General features: G+C 34.4%; 1 protein-coding gene across 1 annotated transcript in view; it reads right to left on the bottom strand.

The window, feature by feature from the left end:
• pcdh15b (protocadherin-related 15b) overlaps nucleotides 1–13,978 on the bottom strand; it is a 215,654-nt gene that overhangs the window by 137,330 nt on the left and 64,346 nt on the right. Inside the window, exons 10-11 of the mRNA XM_016513238.1 lie at nucleotides 1,395–1,503; nucleotides 712–824 (exon numbers count right to left, since the gene is read on the bottom strand). Coding sequence (XP_016368724.1) covers nucleotides 712–824; nucleotides 1,395–1,503 — 222 coding nt within the window. The remainder of the gene's footprint in view (nucleotides 1–711; nucleotides 825–1,394; nucleotides 1,504–13,978) is intronic.

Raw genomic sequence — 13,978 nt, 5'->3', positions numbered from 1 at the left:
CTTTTTTATTAAGTTATTTACTTATGTATGTATGTATAATAATAATAATAATAATAATAATAATAATAATAATATGATTTTTTTTTAAATTTACTGTTGTTTGGCATTTCATTTTACTGCGTTTCATTCATTCATTCATTTCCAAAATAATGAGATTTTTTTATCTTCTGATGTTTGATATTTAATTTGCATTTTAAAGAAAATTCATTAATATGTTTGTTTTATTTATTTTATTCAATGTATGTATGTATAATTTCCTGATGTTTGACATTTAATTTTATGGATTTTTAATTGTTACTCATTATCCAGGCATTTGTTCATCTATGCATGCATGCATGCATATATTATCTAAAATCATGAGACTTTTTTTTAATTTCTTGATGTTTGACATTTAATTTAGCTGATTCTCTTGACAATCATAGATGTATGCATTTATGTATTTATCAACAATTATAACTTTTTTTTTGTTTTAATTTCCTTATGTTTGATGTTTAATTTCAGTGATTTTCCAGGCATTCAGGCATTCATTCATTCATATATATTAGTTTTATTGTTGATGTTGTCATTATTACCTTGATTACCAAGTCGTTTTTTTTTGTTTTAATTTCCTTATGTTTGATGTTTAATTTCAGTGATTTTCCAGGCATTCAGGCATTCATTCATTCATTCATTCATATATATTAGTTTTATTGTTGATGTTGTCATTATTACCTTGATTACCAAGTCAAAATGCTGGTACTGCTCCCTGCTGATGGGCTTCAGGAGCTGGAGCTCAGCTGTGGTCCGATTTAAGGAGAAATACTCTGCATATGATGCAGGTTTCCCTACAAAAACAGAAGGTTGAGGAAGAAATGAAGGGACGCATAAGATAAAGGACTTGTATTCAAAAGTTCAGCATCGAACAATAACTCACCAGGGCACCATGATTTTGAGGCATACAGTGAGTAGTGTATTCATTTTCATAGCCATACTTCAAACAGAACGGCAAAATAAAACCACTAATGCACTTCCTCTATAAATAGTGGCACACAAGTGCTTTGTTGATAGTTAAAAGCATGAGGCTGCTGTCATATTGAGCCGCACGTCTGTGGCCTACAATATGTTTTGACATATCCCTGACTGGAGGTCTAACCATTCGGCGGTGCACTTTAGTTCCTCGGCTCAGGTCGCGAGCGGCATGGTTCCCTGAGCCTGCTGCTCCGCTTCCAGGTTTCATCTCAAAGCACAGTGGGTGGGCGCACCTTGCCCGTGGTATAAATGCATTTAACTCCTGCTGTATTTCCGACCCGCTGCTCCACTCTGCCTCTCCTGGAATACCACTGTTTCCTACACAGTGAGGACTTGTATGCCAGTAGCGACTCAATATAGAGTACAGAGAGCTTACAAAGACTTACCGATGAGAATCGAGTACAGGATTCCTGGGCGGTCTGACGGAGGCTGGATGTTTCTGTCTTGATCCACAGCTTGAATGGGAGGAGTCACGTTGACAGGGTTTACTCGGCTCTGGAAAAGAGACACAGAGAAGATTCTTACGTCATTTACACTGAGAGAGAGAAAAAAAACTTTCTAAATAGGTTCACTTAGTATGCATGTTGGTTTTGAAAAACTTGAAAAACTAGAAATGTTGTAAATGTAATGACTCTGATAAACATCAAGTAAAAAAGCACTGAAATATTTTCCTTAAACATTGAATACATGTGAGTGTACACATTATTTAAATGTAAATCTACTTTCCTTTTTAATTTTTTTAAGGTTAAAAGTATTATTGTTGTTGTTGTTGTTATTTATTTTATTAATTTATTTATTTTACAAATAATGTCAATTATTAATTAAATGTCAACAGAATAGCAATTAAATATCATTATGTTTTTGGAGGGTTTTAAAACCTGAACTATGGATTTATGTATGTATGTATGCATGTATTTATTTATTCTTTCTCCCCGTGTAAATTGGTTGCACCACAAGACATTTTTGGTCACATCACATGACTTTGAGTACAAAATTGTAAAAATTGTAAAAAAAAATAATAAAAATTGTCAAAACTGCCTCACTGCTTATATTTTCTATTACAAAAATGAAGTAATTATTGAATGAATATATATATATATATATATATATATATTCATTCATTCATTCATTCATTCATTCATTCATCCCAGAATGCACAGATACTTTTAAAAGTCTGATTCATTGTGTTTTGAAATGGCCCTCAATGGAGAAAGATGCAAAACAGACTCAACCCCGGATCCCTTTGAACCACACAGCATGTGAGCACTAAACTAAGTTCTCATTCACACACAAGTTTACGTTAAAAACACACGAGTTACAAAAACAGTCGGTTATGTCTGTGAAGGTAAACAGCTGGGAAATAAGCCGCATGTTTATTTGTGTGGCAGCAGCAATATACATTAAATAAATTAATAAATCCAATGCTCTCTTGTCTCCTCTGAGGCTGGGACTGTGAATAGTGTTCTGTGCTCATCTGTGCAGCCAAAGGCAGAACAGTAAGCATGTTTTGCTCAAACTTATGCCATGGCATTACACCGTTGTCGCTTGCGAAATCAAAATGACGGCACCATGGGTGTAAACTTACAGATTAAGGGGCGGTAATATTATAATGAGATCCCTCAGACGCTTGCAGAAAAAGGCTTCCCAAAACAAAGTTACTGGGTTAATCTTTTTCACGTTTCCTTGGTTGGTAGATGCACCGGGGACCTGATTATAACACTTAAAACCTGGAAAAGTCAGATTTTCATGATATGTCACCTTTAAGACATTGTGCTCTTAGACTAATTTTTTACTAGAAAACAAGATCAAAAAGATAGAAAACTATGACATAAAATAAACAATAATGGCACTGTATTCCTCTGCCATGGCAGAATAGCAATAAAGGCATTTTGGCACTGTCACGTTACATCATCGCAACATGTGCAACATACTTGCAAATTTAGAAGAAAGCAGATGGCGAGGGGAGATCCACACCACATAAATGTATCAGGGAACGAAGCGAAAACACAATGATCACAGGTGAGAAGCTGCATCAACATTCCTGTCATTCCTTGCTGCAAATGAGCTGCAGATGTTTGTCCACAGAATTCAAGGCCACATTTCCCCTCTCTCGTTTATGAGCTCCAGAGACCCATCTTCCACGTTTCCTAAGCCTGAGGAATAAGTAAATCTCCCCCTGCTTCTCTCTCTGTCTCAGCCATAATATTACCAGTCAGTAAATATGCTCATCTATAATTCAAGCAGCCTCTGGAAAATGACAGTGTTACAGTGAGTGGCGTGGGTGAACTCAGAGACGCCTTGGTGAAAATAAAGCTGCCAGGGGGAAAAAACTGCTATGCAAGTCAGCAAAGAGCAGGGAGAAACTAATCCTCAAGATAGCTGTGCCAAAACTCTGTTCTGAAAGAGCATTTGTCCATTTGGGAGGCAGGATCTTGAGACAAACATTGACAAGCAAAATGCCTGACACAAGCTTAAAGTTGCCACCAAACGGAAGTAACTTAAGATCTTTTCTTCTGTCTACTGTGACGTACATCCAAGTGTAATGGATTAACAGAAAAGAAAAAAAATGTAGTGCGCGGACTTGGTTCTGTGCCTCGATTGTTGATTGGATGTTGAGATGTGGGCGTGGCACTCAAAAGTGGAGGCAGATGAATGCAATCTTGCAGTATGTGGAGATTTAGCGGACTAAATGATTGGAGAAGTCCTGCACATGTCACCAGAGAGAAGCTTGTCATTTTCACTGGAAGATTCAGTTATGACATTCTGAATCATTATACACTATGGAAGTCAATGTCTACCGTCAACTGTTCGAAATATCTTTTTCTGTGTGTTCAACAGCTGAAAGAAATTCATACAGGTCTTTAATGGGCCGTTGTGACACCAAACCCCCTCATGGAAGAAGAAAGCCGTTATGTTTATAACTGTGACAATGATCGCTTAACAGCAGAGGTGTAAAGAGTACCTGAAAACTGTACTTGAGTAAAAGTATAGATACCTTACAGTAAAAATTACTCCATTACAAGTTACAAGTCACCAATTCCAATATTGGACTTGATTAAAAGTCTTAGAGTATCTGATTTGAACAGTACTTACAGTAATTATTTTATTCATACAGAATTCAGGCTCAAACATGCACTAGTCCTCAACACCTAAGATACATGCCAATGAAAAACAAGAAACAGGTGATCTGTGAGGACAGCAATCACGTTTCTTTTCTGAACACCTCAATATTGCAATAAATCAACGTTGACACAGCCTCTTAAACGTCTAACACTGAAACACTAAGTCTCAGTTAAGCTCAAGTACTCAAAAAGGGCATAAGTAAACTAATGCCCTTCAAAAAGTTCTCAGCCATGTCCTCATTTAATTTATCAAACACATGAGATTCACAACTACCTACTAATGCACTCACATTCGAGTAAAGTAACCGTGTTGACAAGTTTGGGTGAGTAAGGGCAAAACGCTTAAGATGTAGTACCTTCAATGCCCTGTAGATGTCGATATCACTTCTGTTGTAGCAGAAATAAACTGCAGCAGAAAAAGTGAGATTTTGATCACAGTGTCGGACAGAGTCCCAAAACACACTCGCTGCCAATCAGCAGTAAGAGGCGTGTCTAGTCGGATCGACTATAGATAGCGAGGGATGGCAGATAAAAAAAAGAGGAACATTTCGGAGGAACTAAACATTAAAAAGAAGGGTTACGATCAGGCAAGAGGTAGGACCCGCGTAAATATTAAAGCAGCTTTCCAGCGGTGGAGAGAACTAAAGGATCGGGAAGGCCTGGAATCAGACGCAGAGGTTGCTTTGTTTCTTCTTGATAGGTGAGTTACATTGATTTTGCTTTGTTTCACACAACTAATCTGTGTTGGCTTTTGCTTGAATATGCTGCGCATAGCAGATTCTGCCACCGTCGCTGCAGTTGCATACGTATGTGTGGGGCGGAGTTATCAAATAAGGGTCGAGGTCCTGTTGTGGTATGGGCGTGTTTGTTTTGGTGCTTTCAAATATCAACATTGTTCAGTAGCCCCTCACTGCAGAACACAAGATCCAGGGGGCGTGGTTTTATCCACATCTAGGGGGTGGAGATTGGTAGGTTTAGGGGTGGAGATGGGTGGGTTTAGGGATCGGGGGTGGAGGCGGGTAGGTTTAGGTTTATGTAAAGTGTGAGGAGTTGGATCTGGATCCAACCACGCCCCCTGGATCTTGTGTTCTGCAGTGAGAACCATCTCACATTGTTTGGCAAAATTCGCTTAGTGCACCTTTAAGTACACCTTTAATTACATTGACTCGAATACTTTACATGACTGCTGGATCAACTAACTGCTGGTTTTTCAAAAGTATGTTACGTTCACGGCACAGACTCATGATGACTGACAACAGCATTCTTGAATGAAATTACAGTAATTTACGCCTCAAAAGGAATAACAAGTTTTATGGTTACTATTCTAAAATGAGACATCGTCAATCACTTAAGTAAATGACAAATGTGACCTCCAGAGGGCAAAGCTATGACACACAGCAAATAACTTTCAATTTCAGTAGCAAAGAAAGAAAGAAAGAAAAAATTAATTAAACGTACTTTTTAAGTAGGAAAACTAAAATAGTATTTTCTTGTAAAACATACTCCACAAATCATTATTTACAACTTCAAAAAATACTTCTTTACACTGTATTATGTATTTTAGCAATCCATTTTTCTCTCATGTTTTCTGTTGTTTGCTTATAATCAGAACGAGCAATGTTCAATGCATGAATAAATCACTCTTCTGCATCATTTTGTGTCAATTAATTAGTCAAAATATGTCAGCGAAATGGTTTGAATATGCTGATTCAGACTGTTCACTCATGCACTGAATCGTTTGGAGTGGTTTCTCAGTCTTTAAAATAATAATAGGAGCACTAGATGAAGTGGATCTCTACCTAAAATCAACTGAAATCAAACCTGCCAGAGATGAAGAACGTCTTTATTGAGTTCAACAACTGCACATGCAGCTTATGAACAAACTTCCACTCAAAAAAAAAAAAAAGAAAAAAGAATGAAAGAAACAATAAACACTACACATAATTAAAATAAAGGTTCTTTATTGGCATCTATGGTTCCATGAAGAACCTTTAACAGTCATGGAACCTTTCCATTCCACAAAAGGTTATTTGTAGTGGAAAAGGTTCTTTAGATTATTAAAATGTTCTTAAAACAAAGAAAATAGTTTTTTTTAAAGAACTGTTTGTTGAAAGGTTCCTTGGGAAACCCAAAATGGTTCTTCTATGGCATTGCTTTTGGCACTCTTATTTTTAAGGGTACGGGTAAAAATCAAAATGTGGTTTAGAAAACTATTAGCACACCTATTTTCAGTATCTGCAAATCACAAACACCAAATTTAAGGAGAAAGATAAGATCTCAAAGTTCTTTTTTCATTTCAGCAGAACAGAACACACTGCCCAGTCTCGGCTATGCTGCATAAAAAAATGGTAACTGGACAAACAAATGCATGTATTCCTCCTAGACTTAATAAGCAGCAGCAGAAAATCAGCATGGTTAAGATTTATTTCTCATGGTTGCCCTGTAATTCCCAGCCCCTGCAATTATAATGCCTCTGATAGCAGTAAATCACAAGCTCGTGGGGTCTTCGCTGGGTGTGATTACCCATAATACTCTCTCAGTCATCCATTATGCACACAAATGCTGCATGTGTATTGTCCTGGGAGAAAATACTCAAGGGAAAATGACTTATTTACAATAATATATTTAATATTACTTATGCAAGTCATCAAAAGCCAAAGTAGCTCACAATTCATTTGAATTTGTCCTTGAAAAAAAGAAACTAGGCTGTAACGCAGTGAGCTTTGATTCATATTTGCTAGAGCAATATTTGTTCACATGAACATAAACATCACTATTTTGAAATGCATGAAATGATTCAATCGAAATCTAAAACGCATACAAATAGGCAAAATTGTATACTGTAGAGATTGGGACAAACCTCATAAGACATCTTCTAAACCCTTCCTCATTTGAATAGCAATATAAAAGACTGCTTTCCAGTGCTGTTTTAATATTATTTATATACCATTTTCAAATATTTTGAAATAGCTTTTATTTTTACATTTTAATTTTAGTCTAAGTTTTAGTAATTTCATTATGTGCTTTTGTCATTTTTATTACTATTATTATTTTAACATGTTTTATTTGGCTTTCATTTATTTACATTTTAATAATTTAGCAATTAGTGCTTATTTTATTTCGACAGTTGGCCAGGCAATTTTTTTTTATCCGATTTAAGTTTTTAATTTCATATTTATATTTTATATTTATATTTCAGCTTCATTTCCTTTTGATTTTTAATAGTTTTAGTTTTAGCTATAGTTAGTTTGTAGTTAAAACATATGTATTCATTAACAGATGTGACTCAAATTGTGCTGTACTTACAGTAGGACCGCATCAAATACCGTATAAACAGGTAACTAGAGTCAATCCTTTTCACTAATTTGCAAAAAATTATTTGCCAATTGTAGTGACAGACAGCAAATGTCAGGACTCCATACTGTCTCTACAAATATTTAATTTGTTAGTATAAATTGATAATTCTGGATCTAAATTCCAATTGGATGAGCCATGTTTTAGTCCAGCCACTGTAAAATACAGATAAACACAAAAACATCAGATTGAATAACAATTGCATAAAAAGTTAAATTCTAAAACTATACAAATGTGGAATAATTGATTATATAATAATAACTTATTTCAATAATTGAAATGAATTGAAATGTTTATTACACATTTCTGTTGCTGCCATTTTTCAACTTTCATATTATCATATTTGTGATCATTAAGTTGTTCTTTTTTTCACCCAAACAAAATGGGAGTTTGGTTTCACTCAACAGCTACACGATAGCCATATTTTCAGCCATTTTCCCTAAACTGACAGAGGTTGACAGCCAGTAATATTAGTGATTGACAGCAAAACAATAACCTGTGATGCAAGCTCTTATGTCACATGTATGTCAGTGACCTGACAGGCAGCTAATTGTGGACTGTTGTTCTGTTAATACAGCACTTACCAACCGAACACACGCTAAACATTCAGTTATGACCCTTGAAAATTGCAGGTAGTCACTTTGGTTATAGAATGCAGTTGTCACTTGCTTTCATAACTGAACTTTATACGTATGAACAGAACCATATTTAGCTCTTCAAACAGCACTGACAAGTGTATTGTCCTGTTGTGTTAATGCACCCAAAGGCCCATACTATACCTAAGTTAATGCAAACGCTTCTTCCTATGCAAGCTCATGCAACTGTTTGCTGAAATGTGTCACAATGCAATTCTCAGTGTTACCACAAGTGGTGCGATAGTGGGTTTTAAGTATAAGTTTTTGTTGTCACATCAACTAATGTCATGGTGGAGAAACAGTTTGACTTATAATCATACACTCAGTGTTGGGGGTAACGCATTAAAAGTAACATTAGTTACGAACCACAAGTTACTTTGCTTTCCATAAAAAGTAACTAAGTAACACAATTAGTTACTTTTTATGGAGTAACGCAATTTTGTAATAAGGGTAACGCATTAAAAGTAACATGAGTTACGAACCACAAGTTACTTTGCTTTCCATAAAAAGTAACTAAGTAACACAATTAGTTACTTTTTATGGAGTAATGCAATTTTGTAATACATTACTTGTAAAAGTAACTTCCCCCTACACTAAACACACTACTGTTCTAAATTGGGTGGGTTGGTAAGATTTTTTTGATTTCTGAAAGAAGTCTCTTATGCTCAACAACACTGCATTTATTTGATAAAAATAAAGTAAAATTGTATGAACAATTATTACAATTCAAATGAGCTGATTTCTATTTTAATATATTTTAAAATGTAATTTATTCCTGTGATGGCAACCCTAAATGTTCAGCATCATTACTCCAGTCTTCAGTGTCACATTCTAATATGCTGATTTGATGCTCAAGAAATATTTCTTTTTATTACCAATGTTGTGTTGCTTATTTTTGAACCTGTGTCGACTATGTTTCTGGCCAAAGTATTCAGGGGGTGAGATGAGCTCAGCCCATATGGGATCTTTGAACCTGGTCTTTCATTACAGTAATTAATGAGGAACGTGACTCATTACTGGCGTTTTATTAACCTCCCACCACGAGCTCCCAACAGTAGGCCGCTGAAGCAATAAACTGGCCAAATAACCAAATTAGACTATCAAAAAGTGTTGTCATCCCTGTTCACTGCCCTTTAGATAAGACTGGCCTAACTCCAGAATGGTTTTTCACAGAGAGTCCACATGCACCATCTACTCCAATATAACACATTCAGACCCCCGCTGGGATAAAAATAATTATTAAATCTGTTAAAAATAGATTTAATAATCTGTCTGTGCAAAATAAAATTTTACACAGTAAAACTAGTTTCTTATTATTTAAAATTATTAATAAATTAATGTATTCTTGTTTTATTGTATCCCATTAAATAACAATACAAAAATTCATGAAAATTCAGTTAAACAATAAAACCTTAGATGTCTAGAAATTAGACAATCTCTAACACTACCTTAAAACAACATAGCAAAAGTGCTAAAGTGCATATAACTATACATTTTTAAATTTAAAATTTTTAAAATTTTAATTACTAATTATTATGTAATGCATATTTGATTTATCTGAACTACAAGATGTTATAACTAATTCAATGTATAAATATAATATATACATATATGATAATATCTTATTAATATAATCTTTTTTTGTTCATTTACTATTAGTGTGTGTGTGTGTGTGTGTGTGTGTGTGTGTGTGTGTGTGTATGTATGCACACAAACACTTTTTATGAAAACATAATACCTACAATTTAACTTCAGTTATTCACATATATGCATAAATATTTATAAATTATGTTAATTAATTATAATGCATTGTATTTCATATGCAATGTATGTGTATGTTTATGTGTGTATTATATTTCTAAATTATATTACTGATAAAATATCCTGTTTCATTTCAGATAAAGGTCAAGCAAAATATAATATAAGATATTAGATAGACAGAAAGAAAAACAGACAGACAGACAGATATACAGACAGATAAATAGACATATAGTTAGATAGATAGATAGATAGATAGATAGATAGATAGGTAACACTTTACAGTAAGATGTAATTTGTTAACATTAGTTATTATATTAACTAACATGAACTAACAATACATTTATTACAGTATTTATTAATCTTTGTTAAGTAAGGGATAATGTACATCCAGCCAGTTGTTATCTCAGAATAAACCCCGACAGGGTGATCAGGACCCCGTCGCGAATCGGAGGGGTCTTGTATCAGCCTGAAGGGGTTTATTCTGAGATAACAACCTGTTGGAAGTAATGCTGAAGTCTTCCCTTGTAACTCGCGGTGGTTAAGTGTTTTCAGTCACAAGATGGCGCCAGACAGTCAACGATAGCGGAGTGACTCGTTAAGCATATATGTAGTACCGGTCAAGATAACTCGTAGTACCCGGATGAGCGGTGTGTTATTCAATTTGGCGGTTGTTATCTGGGAATAACATACCGCTGGATGGCGCGATTGACCAATCAGAATCAAGTATTCCACAGAGCCGTGTAATAATGCTTAGTTCATGTTAACTATAATACAGTTAACTACTGTTAACTAATTAGCCTTATTGTAAAGTGTTACCAATAGATAGATAGATAGACGGACAGACAGACAGATAGATAGATAGATAGATAGACAGATAGATAGATAGATAGATAGCTTGAAAATAAAGAATTTTGGAATAAAAATTCAGATTAACACGATGTTTTTAGCATTTAAAACTGCAGAACCCTCTGTGATGGTGAAAGAGTAATGGATACCCTCGACACATGAAACACACATGGCAAAAGCAGAAGATTACCTAATCATCGCCATTACAGGATTTATGAAACAGCACCTGGACCACAACGACCGCTGCTTTCTCACATCCTTTCAGCTGTGTGGTGAAATGAGGAAAAGCCATTACAGCAAATCCTGCGCGTGTATGCTCAATAATCATCCATATGTGGGAACGGGAGAGGATTTCAAATAATAGCCGTAGCTCAGCCAAAATGGCCAGTAGACTCTGAAAAAAAAAGCTATTAATTTTCTTCAGTCCTGGATCCCCCTATGTGGAATTTATACTCATTGGTTTCCCCAAAGGTATTTGACTCGGTAGCTGAAGTATCCATTTCAGATGGCCTACGCAGGGAAAAGATGGCAAACGCAAGGCGGTCGCCACTTGAGGCTGGCTTTGCTTGACCTTTCATGTTGTGTTAGGAGTGGAGAGGCTCTCAGAAACCGAATAAAACACCTGTCAGACATGATCAGTTTGTCTAGGGGAAAGCATCTATGCTACTCGCACCTTCCACACGTGATTCTGCTGTGCAAGAAAGCAACAGATGTGTCTCTCTTCTGCTGATTTGCTGAGAGAGATGTTGTCTCTTAAAGGAAAAAGCTTTTTCAGAGAAAAAAGAGAGAGGATTGCGAGGATGCTGTAAATTTGAGGTTAGGTTTGTTTGCATGCATATACATTGTAGGCAAGCTGTGTGACTTCATAATTCACAAAGTATTGGTTTATGTGGCACTAGTGCTAATGATATGAAGGCACACTGTAAACATTATTTCTTAATCAGTATTCTTGTCTTGTTTTCCAGTAAAAATACCTACACGTCCTTAAAAAAAGCATGCAAAAGTGCTAATTAATTAATATAATGTATTAATTTATACATATATTTGTCTTACATTTTTTATCTATCTATCTATCTATCTATCTATCTATAAAATATCTTATTTATATCAAATTTTGCTTTAGCTTTATCTGAAATGAAACAGGATATTTTTTCATTAATATAATTTATAAATATAATATATACATGAACATACACATACATAGCATATGAAATTAAATACAAGACATTCTAATAATTTATAAATATATTTCTAGTATATACATAAACATACATATATATGTATAATTGAAATGCAATATATGTATATGTATTATGTTTTCATAAAAAGTGTTTGTGTGCATATTTACACACACAGTAAATTAACAAATTAATATTGTATGCATATTTTGCTTTACAAGACTATAATTAATTAATAAATATAATATATACATAAACAAACACACATATATACATATATACAACATATCTATAATATATATAGAAAAAAATATTAAATAAATAAATTATTATTGTCATTATAAATAAATTATTAAATATTCTTATGCAAATTAAATTTAAAGATAGAGCTAAATATGCATAAGGTATTCATTTATATATTTACTTAATTTCAATATATATTTATATTATATATCCAAATAATTTTATTATATATTCCTCATTTGCCATTATAAAATTATTCACATCATGATATATGATTTTTGTCACATCACTCAGTTGTACGTAAAGATTTATTTTATGTCCCTCTTTCGGCTAAATTTATACTCTGAAGTTGGCATTTTTTTAATCTAGCAAGAACATGGGTGAAATAATTAAGTACATTAAGTACTTCAACTGGTCTGTAGCAGGGGGACCGATATACTCCAGGAAGCACATCATGAGATAGCACAGTAGGCAGTAAGAAAAAAGAGAAAAACACAGAGGAGTGCAGACGTGTAAGTGAAAGTGGAACATGGAAGTGAAAAAGAGGCGAGCTGTGGAGTGAACTGACCACCTGAGTAATGGCACACAGAGCAGAGTGCAGCTTCTCTGACAGCTGATAAAGGCGGCTGAGCTTTAGAATACCTAATCATTGTCCACGCACAACAGCTCTTCTAAAATGTGTCCTTGGATGCATCTGCTGGCCTGAAGTCAAACGGCTCCAAATGTTAAAGTAAACATAATTTAGAGCACCTCTTTGCTCACTCTGGCTGTCAGACAAGCATGGATAGGGCAAATGGGCTGAAAGAGCTAAAGCATTAATGTACTAACACTACCACAATGAACAAAACACTTAGTTTGCTTTTACTATGGTTGGGGAAAATAAATTTTGATACAAAAGTTTTTTGTTTTACGCAAGTTTTTTTTTTATTATTCATTTCTTTTTTTACTAGATGGAAGGTTCTGGGATTTTTTTAAGCCTAATTAACAAATGAAAAAGGTGTGAACGATAAGGAAATAACTCATGTCATTGTCATAAAACAGAATGCTTCTGCAGTGGAAAGTATTAAGGCTAAGTTTTATTTTTGATTTTTTTTTTCTTTAGTACGCTGTTAACAAGCTATCTGTTTTACATTTAAATTAGAAATATTTAATCAATGTATCACCGTCACCTCTCGTGTTTGAAGTGTTAAACTAATTACCTGTGAATTATCTGCCTCATATTGCTTTTAGCTTTCCGTGCTTTTAGAACTATTAACATACGTTGCAGACTGCCATCTTGACTGTATAAACACACTGGGATTTATAACAAAGAAAAAATGTATTATCCATATAGATATTTGCTAGATTTTTATCTGTGAAAGAAAGAAATAAAGAAACAAATCTGAATCTCTTTAATGCAGCTTCTTTAATGTGTCCAAATCAAAGTCTTATGCAACTAACAACATGCAAAACATGTTTTCTTTTTATTACATAAGGCTTATGACCCAGCAAAGTCATTTTTCATGAACAACCAATTGGTGCTGCCATGATGACTCCATACTTCAGTTTGTTTATGTAGCCCAGATTACTAGAAACCCTGTTGCTGAAAAAAAAACGACAACATTCATGATAGTGTAAAACAGTATTTTATTTTATTAATATCTGTAAAGAGAAAACAAGGAAGTGTATAAAGCTAAATTAAAAACTAATTTAGAAAAGTTATTTAATTTAATAAGATGAAGATTGGTCCAATTAGACGAGTGGAAAGTTAGCCCCGCCCTAACGGGTGGAGCCGGGACAGAGATGATGCAACGCTTTTTTGTCCGAGAGAGAAGCAGCTGATGCGATCCTG

This window comes from Sinocyclocheilus rhinocerous, unplaced genomic scaffold (assembly GCF_001515625.1).
Source record: "Sinocyclocheilus rhinocerous isolate Xijiao unplaced genomic scaffold, SAMN03320098_v1.1 scaffold24, whole genome shotgun sequence".
Lineage (NCBI taxonomy): Eukaryota > Metazoa > Chordata > Actinopteri > Cypriniformes > Cyprinidae > Sinocyclocheilus > Sinocyclocheilus rhinocerous.
The sequence above is the reverse complement of the archived record's forward strand: the minus strand, read 5'-3'. Positions and strand labels throughout refer to the sequence as shown.